At 33.2% G+C, this 19756-nt stretch overlaps 1 protein-coding gene across 3 annotated transcripts in view; it reads left to right on the forward strand.

Annotated features, from left to right (window-relative positions):
• LOC119637688 (cytosolic purine 5'-nucleotidase) overlaps positions 1-18164 on the forward strand; it is an 85423-nt gene extending 67259 nt beyond the window's left edge. The window contains exons 3-9 of one of the 3 annotated variants that reach the window (XM_038033894.1): positions 6410-6483; positions 6541-6754; positions 6826-6972; positions 16590-16710; positions 16770-17323; positions 17384-17786; positions 17879-18162. In XM_038033894.1, the coding sequence (XP_037889822.1) occupies positions 6410-6483; positions 6541-6754; positions 6826-6972; positions 16590-16710; positions 16770-17323; positions 17384-17786; positions 17879-18019 (1654 nt within the window). In that variant the 3' untranslated portion in view covers positions 18020-18162. Of the gene's footprint in view, positions 1-6409; positions 6484-6540; positions 6755-6825; positions 6973-16589; positions 16711-16769; positions 17324-17383; positions 17787-17878 lie in introns of all 3 variants that reach the window. The other 2 variants (XM_038033893.1, XM_038033892.1) reach the window with 2 other exon arrangements.
• Positions 18165-19756: the final 1592 nt, after the last annotated feature.

Genomic DNA, 19756 nt, shown 5'->3' on the forward strand with positions numbered 1-19756 from the left:
ACACAACGATAACGTCACCAGAGAGAATAACAGCAACAGCAACAGCAACGAGTAAACAAAATCGCGCCATTAACAACAAGAATAAGAGCATCACCAGCAGCAGTAAATATAATAAAAGATAACAGTACAAAGCAACCACAACAAATCAGCAGAAACAATTTATAATATACAAAAGAGCCGCGCAGCGCTTTTACGTCCCCATCTCGGCAATAGGCCCAATAAATTCTTTCCCCAAATTCCCTTAAACCTCAAAGGCGCGATAGGTTGGTTGGACATGCCAACACATGTTGAATGCCCGATCGGTGTGGGAGCTTTGCACCCTTGTACGCCTCGGTAATTGAGGCCACTGTACCATTTGCGCAATCCGGTTCACACACTAAGCTTCGATACAGTTCTTTTTCAATCCCAAAAAATTTTTTTATACAGTAAGGCAAGTTGGGCAGAAATCAATCACGTTTGTCCCGGCTTGAAAGATTAGCATGCTCGATGCCAACTTTATTCTTTCGAACGAAGGCCGTTAAAAAGATCCTAGCTAATCTCAACACTCGCGAAACCCGAGGCCAGATGACATCGCAGCCATAGTGCATAAAAAGGAGTGTGTTATGATAGTCGTCATGCCATTATACAATCGCGTCAGAAAATGCTCCCGTGCTGGCACTTTCTTAACTTTCTAGGGGATTGTCAATGTTCAACCAGTAAATAAGATGGATAACCTCAATTATCCTGCTAATTACAGCCCAATTGTAATTTGCTCGGCTATAGCTGACGCAACGGTCAACTACACCCTGGTAGAATCTCCTTTACAATCCAACGATCTAATTTACGATAGACAATACAGCGTATTCAAATATCAGTTCGCTGCGGACCTTATGTAACACCTCACAGAAAAATGGAATCGAACTATTTGCCATTTCGGCGAGAGAAAGATATCAAAAGACATTTGACAGAGTATGACATGATGTTTTAGTCTCCAAACTGATAAAAATATTGAAGAAAAAATTAAATTTTGATACACTTTAATAATGGATAGGCATGCTCAATTTTTTCCATTTTTGTACAAATGCAGCATTACCCATAGAATATCCGTTCAAATTTGTGTACATTTATCTGGTATAGTTTATAAATAATGAACACGAAACAATTTTTTATTCCGTTTGAAGAAGAGAGGTGTTCTAGCACAGTAGGCGTGTTCTTGGACCGATTTAGCCCATTCTTTGGTGAAAGATATAAAAAGTTGTTGTGTTATAATTCGTCTTTATCTAATTTACTTATATATATTTATTCGTTTTATTTGCATACACACGTCCTTAACCAATCTTCCGCGTAATACATAAATTATTATTATTATTATTATTATTTATTTCACATATATATATCTATAGAATACATCCTAAACTATTATTGAAATACTTGTTTTTATTGCGACTGTTTCTTTTTACTTTAGCATTATCATCGCTGTTATAATTTTTGACTTTCGATAAGACTGTTATTCTCTCGTTGATCATTATCGATGAAACTACTCAATTTTTTATATGTCACAATTTAAATGATATCGGTATAAACTAATTCCATAAGATAGACTATGTCATGGTGTATGAATACAAAATGTATTCCTAGATGTGGAAAGGCTTGCGATAAAAACTTCTTCCAACTCGTACGTATTTGCTGCTTAAGGCCTATTCGCAAAACAGACGTGTCCATGCTAAAGTAAAATATCAATATATAAGGTTGCAGATGGATTGCCCCAGAGAAATGATTTAGGTCCAATACTCTACCCAATTTTCACTTCAGATTTTCCGATTGCTGACAATATTTTAACTGCGACATGCACCGATGACACAGAAATGCTATTTTCGTCTGGAACTACAAATTCGTCTTTCAATTGAAAATTTAGCTTTGGTTGAACAAATGGAACATTAAAATACTTGCTGAAAAATGTGCGCATAATACATAGATTTTGTAATCGTTAAAAATATTTTCATTGCGACATACGCTAATGGCACAAAAATTCTACTTTCATTTAGAACTGCAAATTCACCTTAACAAAATTTTGTTGGAAATAGCCAGTAATTTTAATATTGAAATACTCCTAAAATATCAATCTAAATCTTCGTCTTGTTGTTAATGCGCCGTGGTTCGTTACCAACAAAAGCATTCATAAAAACCTGGACTTTCCATTCATCAAAAATGTAATTTAATGCATTTCTTCAAAATATTTTCTTAAACTGAACAATCACGTAAATCCCTTGACAATACTTCGTCGGGATGAATCCAATGACCTATTAAGATCTTCCGTTTAGAAATTAATTTATTCTTGTTCCTTGATGATTTCAATCTATTTTCTAAGTATATACCGTTTCGTTCTGTTAATTTAAATCATTTTATCCTCTGCTACTTTTCTTAACTTGCTGTGACATTTACTTACTATCCTTATGCATAGATTGCAAATTAAAAGTGTACTAAAATAAATATATATATATATATATATATATATATATATATATAAATATATACTATACTATAACATAACTTAGCCATAATTTTGTTCAAATTTTTATATTTTGCATCACATATATCGCGTGCAACCTATAGTTGCATTATGTTGTTTAAATAAATGTTATAGGATTAAGGATTATTCTTTTAACTTTAATCACCCTTTATAGCCTATACCACTTGTAGCACACAATAAGTTAGCTCTGTGTGAGTATATGTGTAACACCCAGAAGAAGTAAAGATAAACTTACATGTTCATCTGATGTCCTCATCTATTTTGTGTTCGACTTACAGATAGCATTTTTGACTTATTTTTAAGAGCTGTTTTGCACTGGCAGTTTTGAAAGCCAAGAAAAAGCTTTGCTGGAAACCAATTTTCTCAGCGTACTTTTGCTTTATTTCGAGAAATCCTTACGTGGAGAAAGTTGGAACCCGAATTTCTCAATAAATGAGACTGTACTATGAAAGGTAACTCTTTGTAAGGCTGCAATGAATCGTATGCCTTTCTATGGAAAAGAAAGGTATAATTTTTCGTCTTTTCTTAAAAAAATAAAGGAAGAATTGCATTAGATGAACCGATGTAAGATATTTCGTTGTTAGGCTTTCCCAGCTATAAAAGTGTTATTTATTTTTAGATTATTTGAGTCTTTACTTCTATTCTTTCGCATTTTTTTCTAAATTTTTCGATTTCGAAAAAGCCGACAAACCTCCGAAGAAAACAGGAATATGGTTAAATAAAATTGAAATCTCTGAGCCGTCGTGGTAGGTTGTTCATTGGTTTCTATTTCATGTATCGAACTGTTTCTAACGAAACAACAAATTGGTTTCTCATTACCGCCTGCTACAAAAAGACCATATAATGTTGATTATGTTATTATCGGTTGGTAGAATCACGAGAGGCTTCTCTAAGATGTTAACTTATTATTATTTCTAAAACCAATAAAATGTCTATTTGATTACACTTTTATTTACTAATTTATCCTTGCTTGTACTCAGAATCCACGTCCAAGTTAGTGTTAGCAAGTTCAAATCTCAACTCCAATAGAGTTCACTGTTGTCGTAGCTACAGTGAGTGCTCAGCCAGTAAAGGCGAAACACTTACAGATTGGGCTACACTACCTACACTATAGCATACTGCCCTTATCTTTTTCTCTTTCATCACTTCTTTCTACCATCACCATGTTTATTGATTTAAGATTGCTGCGTTACCAATGGGATTAGTAAACATTAATAGAGAAAACGACATAATAATAAAGGCAGATATGTTAAGTTCAGCCGATCTTAAATCTACTAGATTGCATAAAGCAAACTATTTATTTAATTTGCCTAAAAGTTTGGGCTATCAAAATTTTTTTTTTTATTACATTCTATGCCCAACGTGTTGTAATTCTCCTTTATTATTGCACATAAGACACGAAATGGATTAGACAGAAGGTAAACACAAGTAAGGAACATCCCCTGAGTGATTACTCATATTAAAAAAAAAATAATTTATTGTTGCGAAATTCGCACGATTCGTATCGCTAGATCGTGATTTTTCTAAGAGAAATACGCTTGCACGTTTTCACTACAAGCTTCTTTTATTTATAATCAATTTGTTTAAGGGTAGAACTATTTACATTTTACTTTGGCACTACTCTCGGCTTCTCAACTTTAATATTCTCTTTTGACTCAAATGTTCTTGTCTGCCTTTCGCAAATATTCTACTTATATACATTTTTACAAGGAAATTACTATTGCCTAAGTTCATGACTTCCTTTTTAATCCGTTAACCTGCTTTTCCGCTAATCTTTTTCATCGGCCGACAGCTGCATGACGCGTCGCGAATATGCACTTGGTTTTTCGCTATCTAGGGAATTTATTTTTGTGGGAAAATTAATTAGCTGGAATGAACCGGGTTTGGGTTTTCAGTAACATTCTGTTTGTAGGCAAAAATGTTTATATTTGCGACATTATATTAGATGAGTACCAAAATGCTTTTAAACCAACAAAAATATGAATGAAATATAGTTATGGTCCTTGAAAATGAGAGTAAAGCAGATTTTATTTCATAAATTCTTATAGTGTATAGAAATTGTAATAAAACTGTTGCCTTACGTTCCTATATTAATTTACATTAAAAAAGAAAACAATGTTGCAATATTCAATGTTAAAGAAAATGTGTAAAATTTTTCTTTATTTTGATATGAAATCAAAAAAAAATATAATAATTATAACTTGGGATTCTTAATCATGGATGGGCAATATACGAGCATGTATGTTACAAAGTATCGTATGAGTTTCCATAGGAAGCAAAATAAGTAAAAGCATTATAGCCAGTTAAAATTAACCATTTAAATATCCTACATCACTTCACTTAACACAATTTTTCATTTATATATTCGATGAAATACCAATAATTTTACCGTGTTCCCATCTAAAAGCGTCCCTTCCAGAGGAGCCCTTTCACGGTAGAGGGCTCATAGCGTAACCTGACATGATTCGAATTAGCAAATTTATTTTCTTGTCAAAGTTTTCTCTTCACCTACTTGCGTCACAAAGTACTAAAAATTAGATTTTATTGCCAAAAAAAGGACTTACTCCCGAAATCCTGTACACGTATGTGATAAAATGAAATATTTTATGCCGAATTACTATTACAGACCAATGTTTATCATAAAATATTGAAAATTAGGATTTCCCATATAAAGGCTTACTTCTTTTAGGAACGTTGTAAGGTCTTATAGAGGCTTAAAAAAACCTCCCATTCAATTCAAATTCTCCACGTTTAGTTCATATGCAAAAATGCTAGCTTTTATAGTTTTTTGTCAAGAAATAGCAATATTAAAAATTGCAAATCTTATGACCTACACCATATATATGACACTTAGAGGGTATTAAGAAGGACCCACCTTTTATTATGCCGGTCGCTTCAGAATCATTTTCGAAGTTTATTTAAGCATGTCCGGCTATTCGTCCAACGTCTGCCCATGTATTTATATGTACCACCTACAGCTCGCAATTTTTGAAATATTCTGAAAAAATTCAGTACCTTGATGTGTTTTGGCCCAGGGACAAAGAATACTGAACACGGCTTGGATCTGACTATTTTACGACCAGTCCCCATTTAACATCTTATTTTGGGACAGTTGTCCTATGCAAAAAATATACAAGTTTTTACATTTTCTCACAAAAATCGCTGAGTAATAGTACTTCGGCATAGTAAATTCGTGAAAAGTTTGGATCGGATGGGTTCATATTTCGTGTATCCCATCCCGTATAAGAATAATCATATTATAAGGCAACAAAGTCGAGCTGTTAGTACTTAATGACGAAAATAGTTGATATAAGATATTCGATGAGACTCTTAATTTTGCTAAACTTATTCTACATGAAGACTACTATCAAAAACATATGGGGAGTAAGTATAATTATTGTTATTTTATTACAAAATTGTTCTCACTTGTTTTTTTATATACATGCGTTAAGTGTAGACGGATCTTAGAAATGGCCCCATTCAATCCATTTTCAACAGCTTTCGTGCTTGCAAAAAAACACTGATATACCCAACTTGACCAAAATGTCTCAAAAATTGAGACCTGTAGACTATAGGTAAAAATACATGAACATAATTCACAGCGAGCGACAACCTTAAATCAATTTAAAAAATGGTTCTGAAGGTCTATAATATTAAGATACGATAAAAGGTAGAGTTCTTCCCGGTGGTAAATACATCCGCACAAACTTAATCTATCCTGTACCATTAGTGGTGCAAAGCATAGAAAGTAAAAATTTCATAACAAATGATATAACGATATACAATTGCAGGTTTTGAGAAATATTCTTCTCTATCTTTTTAAAAAGTATCCAAAGTTATGCTACAAAAAATTTTATTCCAAAGCACTAAAAATCCATACTCTCTTTTTCTGTTTTTCAGAATTTTTGTTAACCGGTCTTTGCATTTGGAAAATATTAAATTCTACGGCTTTGATATGGACTACACCTTAGCTGGTATAATGTAACAATTAAAAAGTTTCTATGTTTTTTTTAAATTGATTTTCTCTGTAGAGTACAAATCACCTCAATATGAGCAAATGAGTTTTGATTTGGTTAAAGAACGGTTAGTTTCGATGGGTTATCCTAAGGAAATAATGCAATTTGAATATGATCCCTCTTTTCCTATACGTGGTTTATGGTTCGATGCTCTTTATGGTAATTTATTAAAAGTAGATGCTTATGGAAATATATTGGTGTGCGTTCACGGTTTTGAATTTTTAAAGCAGTAAGTAAATGAAAATTAGCTTTTATTTTTACACCCAGATGCATTTAAATAACCTTTAATTTAAATTGTAGTTCACAAGTCTACGAGTTGTATCCGAATAAATTTCTAAAATTGGACGAGTCGCGTGTTTATGTACTAAATACTCTATTTAATTTACCGGAAACTTATATGTTGGCTTGTTTGGTGGATTTCTTTACCAGCGGTGCAGAGTATACTCCGTAAGTAAAGACTAAATTTATACAAGTAAGAAAATTATATTCGACTCTGAACGAATCATACCCGCTATCTTTACCTTACAGAAAATAAAGTAAAAGGTAAACAAAACCAAGTTTCAATACTCTATGGGATATAACTGATTTTTGCGCTTAGTGTAGAAAAATTATGTGGAGCTTTTCATAGTTTATCTGTTGCAACCTATGAGCAGAAGCACAGGCATTTGCCGTCTATTGTAGGTGACATTTACAACCTTAAGGCCATGAATGACCACGTTCATCAATTGGACAGACGGATAGGCCTGAATAAACTCCGGATTTGATGCTGATGCAGAATAAATATACTTTGCGGGGTTTCCGAAACTTCCTTCAGCGTCTTACAAAAGTTTTGACAAAAAAATAACATTTTAATACTCTAGAATATTGGACGGGTGTGGTCGACTTTTACCATTTTTACCACATTTGCTTGTAGGTTTTATAAGATTGCTCACGGAGTATTCTTTTGACTACAAAAAAATGTTTTCCGCACACATCACACAGACAGATGGGCGGACATGCTTATATCGATTGACAATGTGATGGTTATCAAAAATGTATACACTTTGTGGGATTTTTACAAGATGAATACAACCTATTCTTTGGCGGTGAATAAAAATAAAGAAAAAAACATACTCGACTTGAAAAAAGTTACATGGAGAGTGTACATATATTTTACAACCTAATTCCAATAACCTATGATTTTGTCGGAGCGTACAGATTTGTAATAAATTCATAGTAAATTCGTTGTACTTATATGTTTTCGATTTGAAAGGATATCATTAAAATTAGCCATTAATTATTACGAAATATTGGAGCTAATCTATGCACCATCGCTGCACGTTACTTGTCATTTGGTAAGATGTACGCGCCGGCTTGTGCAGTAAAACCCTGAAAAATGAACTGAAAACGGTGTTCTTAGGAATTTGCTACATTTAATTTAAGGGATGTTATCCCAGCCCAATCTGTCATGTCACATTAACAGTAATTACATATTACGGTTAAACTACATTCAGTCTTTTTTGCAAATAAAACTACTGTTACGAATCGTGGTTGAGAATATTTCGAAGTTAACCATCTTTCTGCCTCGTAAATCAATGTTAGTTTCGACTTCTATAAGCACAAATTAGAATTTTCTCATTATAGTTATATCTGAATAACGGCGAAATTTATAACTACGTATTTAGAATGAATGCAGCGAGTTTAAATGTAACATGTCGCAAGCTTTTAGTATTTCGTTGGTGAAAGCGTTGTTCTCAATCACAAAGCTAACGGTTTCAACTTATTATAGTAGTGAAATCTACAAAAGGAATTGCAGGTGAGGAAACATTCCATTACGTATGGGCTTAGCCATGTCACTGAATGAATGCGAACATTGGTTCTACGAAAAAAAAAAGGTTAAAATCTCATAAACTTGAGCGAAGAATATGAAAAAGGAAAACTCTTCTAGGAAGAATTTTCAATTTCAGTTGTTTTTTATTCTTTTAACCATTTTTTCACGTTCATAGCACGCAAGAAGTTTAGAAATGTCCTTTTATACATAAAACAAACTAGCAAAAAATGAAAAGACTCAAAACTCCTGCTTCCTCATCAATTTTTTTTATTTCAAACATTCTTCACTCTTGAGTGAGAACATAGGGTCGCGCACTCTTTAATGTGTAGCAATGAAACCCAAGCATCCGGAAAAATAAGATTAGTTATCTTGCGGCTTTCCATATTGAAAGAGTATTTTAAAAGAGTAATTATAATATTGTTGTAATTTTGGCAAATAACTGCACAATTACGACTGGCGGTGCCTTTCGATGGGTTAAGTGATGGTGTTTGCTGAAGATGACGTTGCTGACGATGTGAATGATGAGAAAGTATAACGCTTTTGATCATAGAGAATATTAGCTTATACATTCTGTTGCTTAATGAGAAATTGTCAAACAGTTTTTGCAATACTGCTCTTCCTATACTGCAACGGGTGGAGACGTATCCACAGCCACCACAGTCAGAAAAGTCAGAGCATTAGGCTCCTCATTCACGGAGCATAGTCGCCTACCGTTCAAGCCCTCTTCTGCCTTCGCTAACATTGCACAAACTCTGGGAAAGTAAACTTTTGAGCCACATATAATTTTCCCAGATGTATGTTAGTATTTTTTTGCCCCGGCTTCCGAAATGCCCATATGGGCAGCTCCTAGTATAAAATAACTGTGTAGTAATTGAAAAGGGCTGTAGAGGATTAAGATTTTATGGGTTCGAGAATCCCACGAAGGCGGTTTAATTAATCGGAACAACAAACGGGCAGCATCGGAAACAAAAGAAGGTAGCAAATGCGCCTAGAAAGGCTTGAGTGAACATGTCGCCAGTGGCTTCGAAGTGAACTGCTTTTATGGTGAACCACACCAATACCAAAATAAATCCTTTTCCAACCTTGCGACGCATACTATGTAAAATGTTATATCAATTAGACCAAGATCAGGTTAAATGGGCCATCGAGACACCGGGTCAGGGACACTAAAATCTGTTTACTTCGTGCTTCTGCTGTTTATGTTACAATTTTGAACAATAGTCTTACCGAAGTTCTTTAGTTTCACTGTCCAAAATTTAGGTCAAGAGAAACGTATCGTAAGAAACATATCTTCGTTTAATGTGCAAATATGTACATAGTTGATTAGCAGTCACCTAGCACAATCTCCATAAAGCAATATTTTGGGAAAGCATTCATTATACGACGGGAAAGTAGACTGCGCTAATCAATCATTAATTTCCCTTTCGGATCCATAACGACATTAGGTTCTAAAGAAGTTAAATTTGTGTTCCTTCGACAATTGCAGTTTTCAGAATAGTGTATCGTATCGTGAAGTTCCTTTGAAATAAAATAATCAAGTGATTTTTTACAAATTCGAATTTAGGCTGAAATGTTAAAGACGGAAAAATGGCTTTCTCTTTAGGTATATGGCTATAATAATACTTTTACGTGGTTTAATTCTTTACGCGTAAGTCGAGTGACGAGTTCGACTGGGTTGTCTCTCGAATTAGAAGACCAGCCTTCATTGCAAGACATGTCAACTGTCGATACTGTACGAATTGCCAAAAATATTGTCCAATGGCGAGAAGACTGACGAGATAAGTACTTGTGACCTCAAAGGATCAAACTAGTGTTAGTGAACATCCGACACGGATAAGCGACTCCAACGTTTGATAATGGGAAGTAAAAAAATTTTCCATTTACTTCCAGGCAGGTAATTAAAACTTCCCGTTATTGGTTTCGTCGGGCGCACGGTAGAGAGTTACTAGAAAGAATATGTTATGGGGCGCTCATGAAGAGCCCAAAAAAGAAAAGACAAACCCACATCAAAATTGTTTAGACGTTACATACAAACTGAATTAACTAATTTCTTAGGTGGCTTTTAGCGCCTGTAACTAGAGACAGATAATAAAACACGACAAGGCAGATTTAGCAAAATAGCATTTTTTTACGCTGACTGCCAGTATAAACTTTATTAGAAGATAAAAACTACAGTTAGCTTAAACTAACTAGGAATTATTGTATAATTATCATATAAATAAATTTTGGTTTATTGGCATTGTCCAGGAAAAATACTCTGGCCAGATGTGCTAATTCAATTGTGTCACAGAAAAATTCTATATGAGCAGAAAATGTAACTGAAGAACCAAGAAAAGCAAAGACACAATTCAAATGTCTTGTTTTGCATTTTTCAAGTAAAAGAAGTTATTGCGTAAGGTCAGTCATATAAGGAAAGAAAAAGGCTAGCTTATTATGTTATGTTATGTTATGATTTACTGAAGTAATATAATTTTAAACGTAGCTTCGCACGTTCAAATATGGTAATGAGGAAACAAAAAAAAAACTATTACATAAGCGCATACGAGAATATAAGTATATGTACACGTAGGAATATAAACACCGCGGCGAATAAATATTTAGCATATAAGGTTAACGTTGAGCCGTTGCCTGATAACTATATAGATGCTGTCCTTTGGAATTTGCGCAGCTTATTCATCTACATATTGCTGCTGACGTTGTTGACATCTTTGTTGTTACCCCTTTTAATTCGCCATATAATTATTCATATTGTGTGTGCTGTATCATATTATGTACTATTGGCCATAAGAAAACTTCTTCTGCCTGTGTTAGCAAAGCTATACGTAGATGTTCTAAAATTTTGTTCAAAATTGAGATTAGGGGAATGTTAGACAGTTTTTGTATATCTGTTATCGATAGCAGTAATAACACTGCTAATTATCAGACATTTGCATGCTTGCTCTTTTGTTCTCATTATTTTTACGGACACACATTCTATTAGTAATTTTGGTATATGACGTAGCATTCTCCCAAATGTTTGCAAAGCATTTGCAGTTATAGGTTTTTAAATGAATATGCGCTATATAATTGCATAGGTACGATAAACATAAAGCAATATATAGGTAGAAAATACGATTTATTTTCTTTTTATCAGTCATTTTAAAAAACTGAGGAATTCTAAATTTTATGTTCGTCAAATGCTTCTATGAATTTCAATCAAAACTTTTATATTAAGGAATATGAAGAATATTTTTTTTATTAAAAAAAATTATATTGTAGTTTATTATATTTCACTTTATCCAAATTACTTATTTTATTTACACACTTGTTAATTTTATTTGTTTACACATATATATTTAACGTATTTTATTAAATTTTCCCTGTCACATATGGGTTATTCTACGCGGCATCTATTCACATTATATTAATATTATATTGTTTATAATCCAAAATTAAGCGATTAAGTAAATGAATAAAATATTAAACAAGCAAGAAAATGTTGTTTCTTTGTAAATGAATCTTCTGTACCTATCCTGTTCTCCTAAAAAGGACTAAAAAAGAAAGAACTAAATTTTCATACTCTATAATTTTGGATGATTTTTTTTTGTTTTCAAAAATGTATGTGTTATACTTTATGAACAACGGGCAAAAGACAAGGAAGTCAAACTGTTCTCACTTTTTGCCGCAAGGGCGTTGTGTGGGTGTTGTAGGAGCGTCACTTTCAAATTTTTTTACAATGTTTCGAAAGATACGCCTACAGTGAAACGTCAACTGAGCTGTTTCTCAAATTGAATAGAAAATTGTCGGTTTTTTGCACAATACTCGTAACTACTACAGCAGTTAAATCTATCTATCTATTTCTCAAACGATAAATTTACCAGAATTTTAAAATAGATAATATAACGTCTGTACCAAAATGGGAAAACTCAGCCCCGCATACCCAATATTAAAGTGTATCAAAATTTTATTTTTTTTCAAAAACCTTTACAAGACACAGAAGCAGATTTCAAAAAGTCCATAAACAGTGGAAATTCTTGTACAATTTCAAATTTGGAATGCAATCACCTGGAAATTTGCAAAAACCTTAAAAATGGCCGAAAGAGAACAAAGAACTCTCTCTCTCTGCAACGCCCAAACGTCTATACAACAGAAACTGAGAACACCTTTACCTTGCGTAGTTTGTGCTCGTTACTCATAAATTGCATAAGTTATACGATGTAAATCTCCACAAAGTTATTCTACAAGAATATCAAAAATCAGCCACGCCCCAATAATATAAAGTATGCGAACTTATATTTTCCCTTCTTTTCTATCTTTTATAGAATAACGATAAAGGGTCTGATAAATTCGGTCGCAACTGAATATAATTTTCTTAACTGTTTCGATTAGTGTACTCTAAATCGGCATGCTTTCGGGCCAATAGTTTCGAATTTTTGTGCAATAAGACTATTAACGTAAAGTGCTGTAGGTGGCGTCTATGCTAAATTATGTTTACTTTCATTCGGTTCTGCTGGGTACATTCTATGTTAATGACAGTAAAAAAAAATTTTGTCAAAAAATTTGTTAAAAAAATAAAAATTTTTGAATCAAATGTGTTAAGATGAAACAACAAAGTTGTCTAAGAGTTTTCTCGCCAACCCATGGCTGAAAAGAAATCAAAATTATTGAAATCACAGTAGTATTTGAAAGATCTCATTATTAAAGTAGAAGATATTTTTAGTGTATACGGACATGTAATTTTTAATATGTCCGCAAAATTAAACCAGGATAGCTTGGAAAATTTTTTCAGAAAATTGTTATCTATTTTAGAAGATGACATCAGTGTACGAATAAAACTGTCTTGTGGTACGAAGTTTATTGTTAGACACCGCAAGTTTAAACTATGATTATTTAATTGTTTAATTTTGGAATATAAACAATATAAAATAAAGTGAATAGACGACATTTGTGACATGAAAAATTGAATAAATTATAATAAATATAATAAACCACAATATAATTTTTTTCAATAATTAAAATTTTCTTCATGTTTGTTGAAATAAAAATTTTCATTGAAATTTTTTGAAGCATTTAGCGAACGTTAAGTTTAGAATTCCTCAATTCTTCAAAATAAATGGTAAACAGAAAATAAATCTTATTTTCTACCTACATATCTATTCTTTCGTACACACGCTGTTATATAGCGCATATTCACTTAAAAACGCGAAATTGTATTTGCTTTACAAATGTTTGAGAGAATGCGAAGTCATATCAAGAAACTATTAACAGCATTTTTGCGCCCATACAACAAGCTTACTACTTGCTACTGTTATTGGTAACAGAAACGCAGAAAATATGTAATAATGTCTTAGTTAGAATTTTGAACAAGACATCACATTCTCGTGTCATTTAGTTGTGTGTGGTATTATGTACTGTTGATTACAATAAGTAGACATCGTGGATAACCACAAAAATAAATGCATGAAATGTTAAAGGTACAAACCTAGTTGGGACTAGTGAAAAGTAAGTAATTTGATTCAACAGTAAAACTACAAAAAAAGCACGTGGTAGTAGGGCACCTTAATCTTCGAGAGAGATTGAGAGTTATGTAATTTGGAAGAAATAATGGAAAAATAAGGCGTAAATTACGTTTAGTTACAAGCTTTGGCGCATTAAGAATGTTAGTTAGACATTTGGAGTACAAAGAAAAAGGATTGGTTTACATACCTTTCACAAATTTAAAATTTTTGTTTTGGTTCGGCTGTTTGTAAGTAAACAATTTCGTTGGCAATTTATTTTATTTTAACTGTTTTCTCTTATAAATGCAGCTCTTAACAACTAATACTAACACAGAACAACTTATGCTGACGCAAAGCGACAGCAATTTTGCTTACGCCAGCTTTGACAATTCAGAGGGAGCGTTTCTCGCATCTCTTGTGCATATATAAAGCTAAAAAAATGGGAAATCGATAATGAAACCTAGTTAACACCAAACGTAATTAATGCTATGATGTTTTAAAAATTTTAAATAGTGACCTTATATCTTGCTTTTGTAAGTGCAAGGTATAGACTGAATGTTCCTCATGAACCAGGTGCAAGTTAATCCATCAATTTGGCATTGTGCTTAACGGTGTCGTTCGTTGTTTCTACATCATCAATAAGGAACACTACTAATGTGTAACCACCAAAATAGCTTAGGATCGAAATAATTAAAGGGCGTGGTTTTATACAATTAACAAAGAGACCAATACCCGATCCTTCTGAACTACAATATATACCAGGAAGAAAACAATTAGGTTATATTTAGATACAAAACATGTTGGTGTACTCAATTTTAATGGTGTCGCATGGAAATATGTATAGTTTTTAATTAATATGAAAAGGCAGAAAGAAAGTAAGAGAATTGTCAACAAGTAAGAACGCTAGTCGGGCAAAGCCAACTATTGGATACCCTATATCACTTCGACTAATATAACCATTTATTCAATAAAATTGTACATTGTTTATATATGGAGGCATAGTTTTCATGAGAGATTTCAAATTGAAGAACGTTCAAAACGCCAAATAACGTAATCCAAGGATTCAAACTTAGTTTACTTATTAATTAATTAATTTTACTAATTTCCACTTGCTTCCGTCATAAAAAACTACTAGTTAGACTTTGCAGCCATAGAAGGGATTACTTTTTATAAAAGCCCTATATACGTTTGGGTTTAAAAAATAAATCTACTTGATCCAAATTTGATACAGTTTTATATCAAATTACTTTTACGAACCGATTTTCATTGTAAAATGCCATAATTTGTCATATAAAGACTTAATCTTCATTTGCACCCTGTTTAAGAGGCGGGGTCCAGAAAATACTCTTATCCAAATCCAATTCGGTAATGGTTATGGCAAATAATTATTATGAACGAATTTTTACTACGAAATATTGAAATTTAGGCGGTTTTACCATACAAAGATTCAGTTCCCGTGGAAACGGATAAGTGATAGGGAGTTCAAAAAATCCCATCCTAGCCAAATTTTTTTCATTAATATATAGTCCTTTTTGTCGCTAAAATTTTAAAAATTACAATATTTTCTTATATTGCTTTGCTAAGTTGTAATATGGGGCTTGATGGAGAAATTTATGCGATCCGAATAATTTTTAATGTCGTTCGTCCGTGGACCAAAACACATCAAATTTTATCAAAATATCTCAAAAATTGCGACATGTAAGCTCAACTGTAAAGACAAGGAAGGCACGCTTAGATCAACTCAGAATTACTTTTATGTCGACCAGCATAATAAAAGATGGATCTACCTGAAGATCTTCTGGGTATTGCACGTTTCCGCATAAGCTTCATGCACACAGTACCACGATGATGTTGAGAATAAGACGAGAAATTATTTACATAGAGGTGTTGATACATTTGTATGCACAAAAAAAACTATAACCACTTTTGTATTTGTATATGAATAGACATTTAAGATTAGATTTAATGCTTTAGTGGTCTCTTCTCAAATGTGCATTTTAGTTTACGCGACGGTGAACAAAATGAAATTCAAGACTAATTATTTTACTTTAATGTTCTCTTTTTAAACTATGTGTCAGTTTTTGCCAAAATCTGAATGCCCTTTATGTGTCGCTAGATCATAAACAAAGAAATTGAACGTCGCTTGGCGTTTTATTGTTTAGTGTTTACGAATGCAAACATTACTTGAACGTGTTCGGTAATTCTTTGATAGTGGAGAAATATAGTATTATTTCAATGGTATCGTACAATATGGCATCATACCCTTTGAACTCTTAACCCGTTTTGAAGGGCGAGCGAAAGGTTGAGTGAAAATGCAACATGTGCAAACAAAAAAGTGGAAAATTGAGCGGAGAATGCGAAAAAAGAACAACTTAATCTCAATAAAACGGTTTATTCGGTGAACAATTTTTCTTTAATAAAATAAATTATATATAATATATGTAGAAACACCATAAATTTTTTTAGTAGTAGTATAAGTTCACTTTTATGCATAAAAGAGACTATCAAGAATGAAAAGAATGTAGCATAGACACAAAAAAATGAGTCTAACTGCGTATATGTGACCACAGCCAAATCCTCACATCACATTTACTTTAGGCTGAAATAGTGAATCGTAACTTTATATTTTTTTAGTTACTACATAATATTTAATATCCTAGCACAAATCATGTTTTTCAGATAATGGTGATGGTTAGTGCAATAAACGTTCCTCTTTTGTTCTACATAAATTTCGTAAACTCGTATTTTTATAATAAACATTTTGACACTCATTTTAGAGATCGTACGGGGGTCAAGGCTGGCGAATTATTTATGTCTTTTAATTCTATATTCCAAGATGTACGTCGTGCAGTGGATTGGGTTCATATTCAAGGCGATTTAAAACAGAAAACTGTTGAGGTATGTCTTCCCCTGGTTGGTAGTTGCTTTTCATCTGAAAGCTTCTTCTATTACAACAGAACTTAGATCATTATGTAAAAAAAGATGAACGTTTACCGATGGTTTTAGCCCGCATTCGTGAATCCGGCGCTAAAGTATTTTTGCTAACCAATAGTGATTACAACTTCACGAATAACATAATGACATTTTTATTTGACTTTCCACATGGTGCTAAACCAGAGGAACCACATCGTGATTGGAAAACCTATTTCGATGTAATTGTAGTGGACGCTCGTAAACCACTCTTTTTTGCTGAGGGCACTATTCTTAGACAAGTTAATACCGAAACTGGTGCTTTAAAAATCGGTTCACATATGGGACCTTTGCAGCCAGGGCAAGTATATTCTGGAGGTTCTTGTGAAGTTCTCACCAGTTTCATAAATGCCAAGGGTAAAGATGTGCTTTATATTGGCGATCATATATTTGGTGATATACTGAAGTCGAAAAAGATACGCGGTTGGCGCACATTTTTAGTAATTCCGGAATTAGTCCAAGAATTACATGTGTGGACTGATAAATGTCAATTTTTTGCCGAGCTACAGCAACTGGATTGTAAGTTGGGGGAGATGTTTAAGTAAGGCTTATGAGTAAAATTTTTCGAGTTAATAATTAAAATTTCCCTATGTCCAACAAGAAATTTGGACTCGAGTGCCAAAGAAAAACCGGACATATCGAATGTCCGCGGTTCCATTCGCGATGTGACTCACAAAATGGATATGGCCTACGGCATGATGGGTTCGCTTTTCCGTTCTGGATCACGACAAACTTTCTTTTCAAGTCAGGTGGTTAGATATGCGGACTTGTATGCGGCCACATTTCTCAATTTTATTTACTATCCATTTTCGTATATGTTTCGTGCGCCTGCCATGCTTCTACCGCACGAATCCACCGTGGCACATGAACAACGATTCCAAGGTGATGGACCACAAGATCAAAAAATAAAATGCTCACCCTCTTCAGCAACTCAAGCAACAGTTAGCTCAACTGTTCCTAGCTCGAAGCCTGTTACAACACAAAAGGACCATGAAGGGGATACGGTAAGTCAAGTAATCGTGTTTATATTTCTATAATTACCCACTTTGCTTTTCTGCTATTCACCTTCCTTATTGCTTTCTACTTTCTTATTCAGAGCTCTACTGTTTTACATACACGACCCAGTACACCTCGTACTGTAACCCATACGCATGATGAAGATTATTCAGAAGAAGAATCTGAACCCAATTATAAATCAAATGCTGAAGAAGATAACGGAAATTCAAAACCACTTTAATTTTGTTTCGAGATATGTTTGGTTTTAAAAACTGAATATTCTTAGTGAGAAACCGCAAAATTAAAACCAAAAAACCTCGAAAAAGTAAATATTTAATAGAAATCAACATTCTGTAAGCTATTCCCCTTCTTAATTTATCTGTCAAATTATAATAATAGAAAATTTCGTTTTTCAAATCTATTAAAATTTTTTTGTTTGTAAAATTTTTTTCCAATAGCTTGTAAATTCACGTAAAATGTTAAATAAAAATTTTATAATATATTGAGTAATGTAAATCAATTAAGCAAGACGGACAATTAAATTCGGGCAAAAGTCTGAACCTTTTTCCAACATTTTCCATATTTTCAGAAAAAATCGTCCAGATTGTAGTGGTAGCAGTGTCTTATTAGCCATATTATATGCTTTTCCATCGTATTCATTCAATTCACAGTTCTTCCTGACTTTGAATTTATTGCCACTCGTGCGAAAATTAACAATAAAAACTTATATTTGACATATTCTTACATTCCTCCTAATGCAGATAGTTCCCCTTATAGAAAACGTGCATTTCTTATTTGTGACCTGGCTACGTAATCACAGCCTTCGGATATGGTTACAGCATTGGGGGATTTCAATTCAATCTCGCAAGCCACTTGACATTTAGCGTTAATTCAAGCCGTATGGTCCCCACATCATCTGAAAAACGTTGCGTTTTGCAATAAAATATATAATCGGAATCTTCTTCAATGTAATAACGTGGCTAATTGTAATAGGAGAATCTTAGATCTCAGCTTTGTTAATTTTCCTGAAAAAAATCTAAATCGCTGTATGGTTTTTGGTTTAGCTGCAGACTCATGGTATTTGTCTATCCGTGCAATTCAAGCATGATGACATGTTGAGTCTCTCCAACAAGTTAAATCTCACTTGATCAAATTACAATATAAGTTTAGAAAACTCAATATTTCGTTGCCTAAAGGTCACCTTTCACATATTTATCATAGTATACTTAATTTAATTGCCGATTCGAAATTGATGAAGTTAAACAGAACCCTGAATGCTCTGTTATGCAGGTAATTTCAGGGTTTTGGAAAGAAATGCCTCTTCTGTGTTTTGCTGCAATTAGTTTGCTTGACAACTATACTTAATAGTAAGAGATAACTTTACTTTGTTATTAAAAGAGCCCAATAACACATAAGATCAAACTATTCTTGACCTCCTCGAACGCTTCGGTCGTTGCAGAAACAAGCTTCAAAAACCCTATAAAGTATATAAATTCTTGGCCAGCTTCAAATTTGGAATGTACCTAAACATGTCCGCTTATTCGTCTGTCCATTTTTTTGCTTGCGCAACTTTGTAGTATGTTTAATAAACATTCTCCCGTTAGCGAAAATAGAGATATTGCCTACAAATTTGCAAAAGTATTTGGAATTGACACAAGCTTTTCAAAGCACACACTTCCAACGCATACGTGCCTATGCGACAAAATCTTTTATCTTGAAAATAGAAAATACCGGCAGCGCCCACTCCGCGTTATAGGGCATAAAAGTGTTGTTCTTTTACTTCTTTTGTCTTTTTGAGGATAACGGTGATGGACATAAAAAATTCAGGCACCAACGAATGTAATTTTCTTATTTGTTCAGTTTCGAGTTATAAAAGAAATACTTTCAAAAAATTATAAAGTTTGTTTGCTGATGCAAGCCCTACATCCAATGATTTTTATCAAATATTCGGTGCAAGTTTGGATAGGCACATGTTACA

Source organism: Glossina fuscipes, unplaced genomic scaffold (genome assembly GCF_014805625.2).
Source record: "Glossina fuscipes isolate IAEA_lab_2018 unplaced genomic scaffold, Yale_Gfus_2 60, whole genome shotgun sequence".
NCBI classification, from domain to species: domain Eukaryota; kingdom Metazoa; phylum Arthropoda; class Insecta; order Diptera; family Glossinidae; genus Glossina; species Glossina fuscipes.